General features: G+C 46.5%; 1 protein-coding gene, 2 non-coding genes and 1 pseudogene across 3 annotated transcripts in view; 1 reads left to right on the top strand and 3 right to left on the bottom strand.

The window, feature by feature from the left end:
• The window catches only part of LOC146486801 (uncharacterized), a 5157-nt gene extending 917 nt beyond the window's left edge, over positions 1 to 4240 (bottom strand). Inside the window, exon 1 of the mRNA XM_085089616.1 lies at positions 1 to 4240. This exon is cut by the window's left edge and continues 917 nt beyond it. Within this exon, the coding sequence (XP_084945742.1) occupies positions 2948 to 4240 (1293 nt within the window). The 3' untranslated portion in view covers positions 1 to 2947.
• Positions 4241 to 4279: 39 nt separating this feature from the next.
• LOC146486800 (U2 spliceosomal RNA) lies at positions 4280 to 4369 on the bottom strand (annotated as a pseudogene).
• Positions 4370 to 4843: 474 nt separating this feature from the next.
• Positions 4844 to 4962, top strand: LOC146486799 (5S ribosomal RNA). The gene has a single exon (XR_014858564.1). It is a non-coding gene; the product is annotated as a 5S ribosomal RNA (ribosomal RNA).
• Positions 4963 to 5801: 839 nt separating this feature from the next.
• Positions 5802 to 5965, bottom strand: LOC146486798 (U1 spliceosomal RNA). The gene has a single exon (XR_014858772.1). It is a non-coding gene; the product is annotated as a U1 spliceosomal RNA (small nuclear RNA).
• Between the last annotated feature and the right edge of the window lie 1535 nt (positions 5966 to 7500).

Below are 7500 nucleotides of genomic sequence, written 5' to 3'. Positions count from 1 at the left end.
ACTGCTTCCTTTAAAAATACTTGATAACACGCTTTAGAACTAAAAACAAAACCGGTGTTGTAGCTCCCGGTATTTAGCAAGGCCGTCAAGTTCTTAAGACAGACCTGGTAATAAGACGTGGGAGTCAATGCACTGGGGGAGGAGTTATCCCGTAAGTGGGACCACCCCTCCCTCAGGCGTGCTAACTGTGATCCTAAAAAGTACTTAAGTAAAAAGAAGGCCTTGGTGTCTGGATTATCAATGAGCGTGGAAATCAGCGACAGTTTGAGCGCTTGACTTTTAGAAACAAAATCTATGAGACCGAGACCCCCCTGTGAAAGCGGAATAGAGAGGGTTTTTCGAGCGATAGTTTCTATTTTAGAGCCCCATAGAAAGGAGAAAATCAATTTATTAAACCGTGAAACAACCCACTCGGGGGTGGGGAGAACTTTGGAGAGAAACCAAAATTTACTAGCACCGAGAATATTAATGATCAGAACTTTGCCAACTAAGGACAGCGCACGAGACTTCCAGAGGTTCAAATTGGCCTCAAGTTTGGAAAGCCGAGGCAGCCAATTGTCGGGTTCAGTGTTCACTGTACCATTGTTAAACCAGACACCCAGTATTTTCATCTTGGACACCCAAGTGAGCCCATAAGGGGCCTCTGGCTTGGAGCGCCAAGCGCCTAACCACATAGCTTCGGTCTTAGAAACATTTAATTTTGCTCCGGTGCCCGCTTCGTACTTGCGAAGCAATGTAAACAAACGATCGAGAGAGAATAAATCTTTAACTAGACAGGTGGAATCATCAGCATATTGACCGATCTTAAAGTGTTGTCCTGACGCTCCTGGTAAAAGAAAACCCTTTATGGTACTATCATGTCTAATATTAGCCGCTAAAACTTCAGCGCGTAAAATATATAAAAGCGGGGACAGGGAATCCCCCTGTCGCACACCGCGCTCGAGAAAAATTCGATCGGTAAGAAAGCCATTAACAAGAACTCGCATGGAAGCGTTATTGTATAAAACAGAAATCCATCGACGAAAGTTCTGGCCAAATCCGAAGGTTTCTAAAACTTTCATCAAGAAAGTGCGATCGACGCGGTCGAAGGCTTTTTCCTGATCTAAACTCAATAAAATACCAGTTTCGTTCGTGATGTTTACATAATCGAGCGTGTCGCGTAACAGGGATAAATTACCGAAGATAGTTCGACCGGGAACTGAACAGGTTTGGTCATTTTGGATTATAGAAGATAACACTTTAGACAAACGATTAGCAAGCGCTTTAGAACAGATTTTGTAATCAACATTGAGAAGCGAAATGGGCCGCCAATTCTTGAGATTCTTACGTTCGCCTTTTTTAAAAATTAGCCGAGTAGCACTTTCCTGCATAGAACTACTAAAAGAGCCTGTAGCGAAACTATGATCGTAAACAGCTAAGAGGTGAGGGCACAAGAGATCCCAAAATTTCGCGTAAAATTCTTTCGGCAACCCGTCCGAGCCGGGAGTTTTACCAGTTGAGAGTCCACGCATCGCATCACCGATTTCGGTCTCAAGTAATTGACCGTCACACGATAAAGAATTTAATTCAGGTAGAAAACAGTCGATTTTAGCCAAAAGGTCTGCTTGAATAGTATCATCCGTCGGTTCGGCGGAATATAAAGTTCGGTAAAAATCAACATGCGCTTGTTCTATTTCGGGCTGGGAAGCCACTTCAATGCCTGCCGCGTTAAAAATAGAGTCGATCTTGTTTTTCTGAGCGCGCTCAGATTCAAGTTTAAAGAAAAAACTAGTGGGTTTTTCCCCTTCTTCAATCCATTGAGCTCGACTTCGCACTTGGCCAGATTTCTGTTGGGACAGATTAATAGCTCGAAGCTGACTTTCTAACCGATCGATCGTGTCCTTAACCGAGTCATCACCACCTGACAACGCGCGTTTTGCTTCAATCAACAAATTAGTTATGCAAACCCGATTTCGATTCAAATTCCGAAGTTTGGTCTTACTAAAATTCTGAGACGCAAGTTTTATAGACTCTTTTAAAAAATCCCACCAGTCATGAATATTCGGAAAGGCTTTCTGATACAAGACGTGATTTTCAACAAGTTTGGAAATCATATCGCAAAAATTTTCATCTTCAAGCAAATCTAAATTTAGCCTCCAAAGGCCAGGGCCACGCCTAAAAATGTCAATCAAATTGAGCTGCAAAACAACCGAGTCGTGGTCGGAAAACACGCAAGGAAGAATTTCACATTTGACAGTTTTTGCCACTAAATCGTCCGCTATGAAAAATTTATCGAGCCGAGACCCGATAGATTTATCGGCATTAAACCAGCTACACTGGGTCTGACGCCCATGCTTTTTGCGCCAGATATCGGTTAAGCGATGTACTGTGCGCAATTCTTTCAATTCCGTAGCGAGTGTTAAATTCCCCCCGAGCTTATCAAATTCACTTTCAATGCAATTAAAATCACCTCCAATGATCTTAAGAGAGTTCGGAAAAAAATATTCATGTAAGGTATCATAAAAGCCTTTGCGATCAGTAACATTTGTGGGCGCGTAAATATTAACTAAATTAAATTTGTGTTCGCCGAGAGCGGCTAAAACACTCACTATTCTACCGGAAGAATCTCTTCGCCACTGCAAAATCTCAAAAGGAGAATTTTCCGAAACTAAAATTGCGACCCCGCCCTGTTTACCCGAAGCGGGGGACCAAAAACTCGGACCGGTCCATTTAGCGCGGAGAGAATTAATCGCCTCCGGCTTAGAAACCAAGGTTTCTTGCACAAAAATAAATTGCGAGTTAGACTGTTTTGCGAAATCAAAAACACATTTCTGCTTGGCGTCGTCGCCGAAGCCACGGATATTAAGACTAGAAATTGTAGCTGTGAATGTTAAACATTGGAAAGAGATTCTTCAGACAGAAAACACAAACAAAACTAAGGCATAACAAAATTAACTATAAGACTAATTTACTTGCGTTTCTTATGCTTCGCCGTTCGTTGGGCGAGCGGCGAATTACCACGTTTGATGCCAGGTTCTTCGGTCGGTGGGGAGGATTGTTCAGAATGTTCAGAGTTCATAGAGTTCGAGCCAGTGACTTTAACGGGTTGTGTGGGTTTCCTTAGAGGTGCGGTAGGGCCAGAAATTTTTGCCGGGGTTCGCCGATTAGACGTGGAGCCAGATGAGCTGCTCTGCGTGTTAGAAAACAAGCGCGGGGTGTGTTCGGTTTCGTCATCTGCGTCGCCGTCGGCTTCGTCTTCACGGGGCGATAAAAATTCCTCGTCAGATGGTTCAGCTGGGTCGTCTTCCATCGGATCGTCAGGACCAGTTGGATCGAGAGTTGCTTCGTCGGTAACCACAGAAAAATCACTAGGCGGAGGCGCATCATCATCGGGCGTATCATCATCGGGCGTTTCGCGATTTTCGTTGTCAGAGGGTACGGCACGGGACCAGGAGAAAGGGCAATCCTTGGCTTTGTGTTCGTCGGACCTACAAATGTTACACAGGAGAGGTTCCGGGCAATCGTTGGCGAGATGGCCGGTCTGCTCGCAGTTATAACAGATGACAGTGTGACAGGTTTTGGCAATGTGGCCGGTCTGGTGGCAATGACGGCACGTACGCGGTTGACCTTCGTAGCGAAAGTGGACAAGGGCCTTGCCGAAGCGCATGAAACTCGGGATGGGTTGTTTGATCTGGACACGGTAATGACGGACGCCATCCTGTACATTCTCCCAGCCTTCGAAACGAAACATACCACGACGGTGGGAAATCACATCACAATACTTGGAGAGACGGCTAATAATCGCGGTGTCCGGCATTTCGTGCGGCGCGTCGAAAACTTGTAAATACGTGAGCGGTCGGTCAACATCTTGGAGGGCAAACGGAGAACCACGGACACTAAGAAAACTCTTCTTCAGAAAATCATCTTTAAAGCTTTTTTGGCGGAAGGTGAGAAGAATGTCGCCGGAAGACTGTCGCTGTATACATGAAATATTAGAGCCATCAATACCAGCCTCGGACAAAGCAGAAAACACATCTTCGGCGGGCAGAAAACTTCGGGGACGAAAAAAGGCGGTCAGTGGGCGCTCTGGGATGTTGTTTTCAGGATCCACAAGTTGACCATCATCTTCTCTGCGTTCACCGCGGGTCGCCTCCGCGTAAGAGCCAGTGGCCCGAGGGCCAGAAGAATTTACACTCGTATTTTCACTTTCCTCGCAATCTACGCCATTTTGTACATCAGTGGGCGTAACTGAAGCAGACATCGTGTTATATATCGCACGCACCACGTGGGGCGCACCAAATTTGGGTAAAATCGCTTCCGAAAACTTATCGATTGAAAAAGCGCCAATCAGATACTGCACTTGATCTTAGCCAAAAGGCCGAGAAGCGATGGCGAACAAGTCCGCGGAACGAAGGGTGGTTCTTGTTCCCGAGCCTCGAGATATGGTGGCCCGAAAACTGTCGCATTTCCAGCTCCTGTTGCAATGCTGGCCCGGTTTCTGAGCTGCACACTGGGTTGTGACATTGTACTTTAACCCCCAACAGGGAAGAGACTCAACACGCCGCTGACCTACGAGCAAACTGGCAGTATTGAAAGCGACAAAGAGTCACGTCAGTTACCCGCTGACAATTTGTGTAAGAAAGTTAACAGAAAGTGATTTCGTGGAAACGAGGCCCTCGTAGGCGACTTACATACGTTGCTGATTTGCAGCTGATTCCGCGTTTCACGCGAGTTAACATGGCTAGCCACTCAAAAGAACGAAACGCGATCACTTTGTCACTTTCACGACCTACTCTAGGGAAAAAGCTAGATGTATCCTGTGACACCTTCCCTATAAAGCAGTAAATTTGCGCCCCTTTCTCTTGTCTACGACCATACCACAGGGAAAACACCGGTTCTCGTCCGATCACCGAAGTTAAGCCCTGTCGGGCGGGGTTAGTACTTGGATGGGTGACCGCCTGGGAATACCCCGTGTTGTAGGCTTTCCTTTTACGTTTTTTTGCGAGCAATCAACGATTTTGCCTTTTGCGAACGATCGATGCGGGCTTCTTGAAACAGTTCAGGGACAACATAAAAGGCCTACGATTCATTTAGACCGCAAAAAACCCATTCAAAAGCTCGAAGACTGGCGCAATGTGCGGTCCGAGTTCGTGAGCGCGCGAGAATGTTTAAATTTCGCCTATGACATCAAATTAACACTTTGTGACATCAAATTATTCGAAGCAACAATAACGGAGACGACACAAACTCGATTTGAATGAAATTCCAGCGCCTTTTAGACGTGAAAATCAAGTACACGCACGGCAAGGAAAATCAAGCAATCATTCATTGAACTACAATCAAACACAACGAACAGCGTAATCTTTCCAACGGTTATTTAATAACGGTCGGAAAGACAGAAATTTTTTGCAACGAAACGACAACTTGAAAAGCTCATTCAACTAAACAAATCCAGCAACAAGAAAATCTACTCACGATTCAGACGAACTTCTTTCTGGCAGCGCTTTGTTCGTTTGTCCCTTCCTTCCCGTATTTAACACAGCTCCACGATCGCCCGCTCGACAGCTCAGTTCATTCATTCATTTCACGCTGCAAGTATATAAAGTTGGAAAGCGTAAGTAATTGCCGTTCTCTCTTGTCGAATTCTAGGTACAGTAAAGCAACAGAAGGCCGTAAACAAAAGCAAACCTACCCTTTTTCCTTTCTTGCTTGGCAATCACATAAATCACTCGCTGCTCTGCTCTTGCAACCGTCCGTACTCCATCTGAAACATAACAAAACAAAGCCGCGCGCGTGTTAGTTGAACATTAACTAGCAACCATCGGGGACTAGCGCGAACGCAGGTCCCCACTACCAGAAATTATACGCTCGAGTTACCCACATTTGGGGTAATCGCAAGGGTCAACCCAATCGAAGTGCAATGAAAGGGCCTCACCTTGAGAGGACTGCCTCCTTGATCACAGTACCTCCCGCGTCAGGTAAGTTTTTTATGTTTAAGGCGAATGGAAGGCCCTCAGTGAGGAGTGCAATGCCTTCCAGACATACCGACTAATCCCAATGCAAAGCAAAGGGTCCACCTTAAACGGGAGGTACACCAGTACGTCAAACCTCACCGGGGGATCGAACCCCGCTCCCTACAAACATTGTTACAAAACAAACAAAAACTAAACAAGACAGGACAAATGCACTGATAAAAAACGCGAGAGGCACAACATAAACGCACTCACTCGAACACAGAAGCTTATCAGGACGACACACTCACTCAACCCACAGGAGCTTAGCAGGACGACACACCCACACCAACCTCGCAGAAGCTAAACGACACACCCACACCAACCTCGCAGAAGCTAAACAGGACGACACACCCACACCAACCTCGCAGAAGCTAAACAGGACGACACACCCACACCAACCTCGCAGAAGCTAAAACAGGACGACACACCCACTCAAGCAGAAGCAAAACAGGACGACTAATTCAAAACAACCTTACAAACAAAAGATGCAGGAATCAGTTATATCCATAACAACATCACCGACGCCCATGCACCGGCCGATTCACCATACCCTCAACCCACACACCACCTCCCACACCAGCTTTAACAAATACCATCCTTTTAGACCAATCAACTCTCAAAACTTTATTACGCCGATAAAAAGGATCCCTCGGAATAAGACGAACATTTTCCGGAACAACAACACCCTCCTCGAGCACAGTAACAACAGGGTCCGACAAAACAACTTGCGGGCCAGACAAAGGAGTATTCACAACTTGAGCATCCTGAAGACTCTCATCAACAGAAGACTGACACTGAACTTGAGATTCCTTGCCAACAGAAACATTGACATCAGCAGAAGCAGAACCAGCCACACCACCACTCGGCTTCTCAATAACATCAATGGAAGGACGAGCAGACACAGGGGGATCGACAACAGTAGAAACTCCAGCCAAAACACTCTGACTGGCCTCAGGATCACCAACGTCAGCAACACCATCACCATTCACACCCGACTCACCGCCATCTACACCAACAGAATCCTCATCACAGTCAGAAGTAGCATCACCATTACCAACCTCCATCTTCCCATCGTCCATACCCCAATTTTCATCCGCACCATACACACCGATAGCAAACGAAGGAGCCGGAGCCGACGAGGCAGACGCAGCAGGAACATCAGGGGGACGAGCAGGAACAGAAACAGCAGCGGCTTCAGCAGGTGTAGGATCCTGAGAGGCCACAGAAGAACCGGACGACGGAACAGCATCCCCAGATGACGGAACACTATCCCAGGCACGAGGAGCATTCATACAATTGCGAGCCAGATGACCGGGCTGCAAACAGCGACGACATTTACCTTTCAAAGGACAGACCTTGGAGACATGACCACTCTTGCCACAGATGTCACACTCAACCAGCTGGCCACGATACCACACTTTCACCACACAACCATTGATGTCCAACGAACGCGGAATGCTAGCCTTGCGAACCATCCGGACAAGACGGGTGCCAGTTGAAACAGTAT

Source organism: Pavona decussata, unplaced genomic scaffold (genome assembly GCF_977016875.1).
Source record: "Pavona decussata unplaced genomic scaffold, jaPavDecu1.1 SCAFFOLD_19, whole genome shotgun sequence".
Classification (NCBI taxonomy): Eukaryota; Metazoa; Cnidaria; class Anthozoa; order Scleractinia; family Agariciidae; genus Pavona; species Pavona decussata.
The sequence above is the reverse complement of the archived record's forward strand: the minus strand, read 5'-3'. Positions and strand labels throughout refer to the sequence as shown.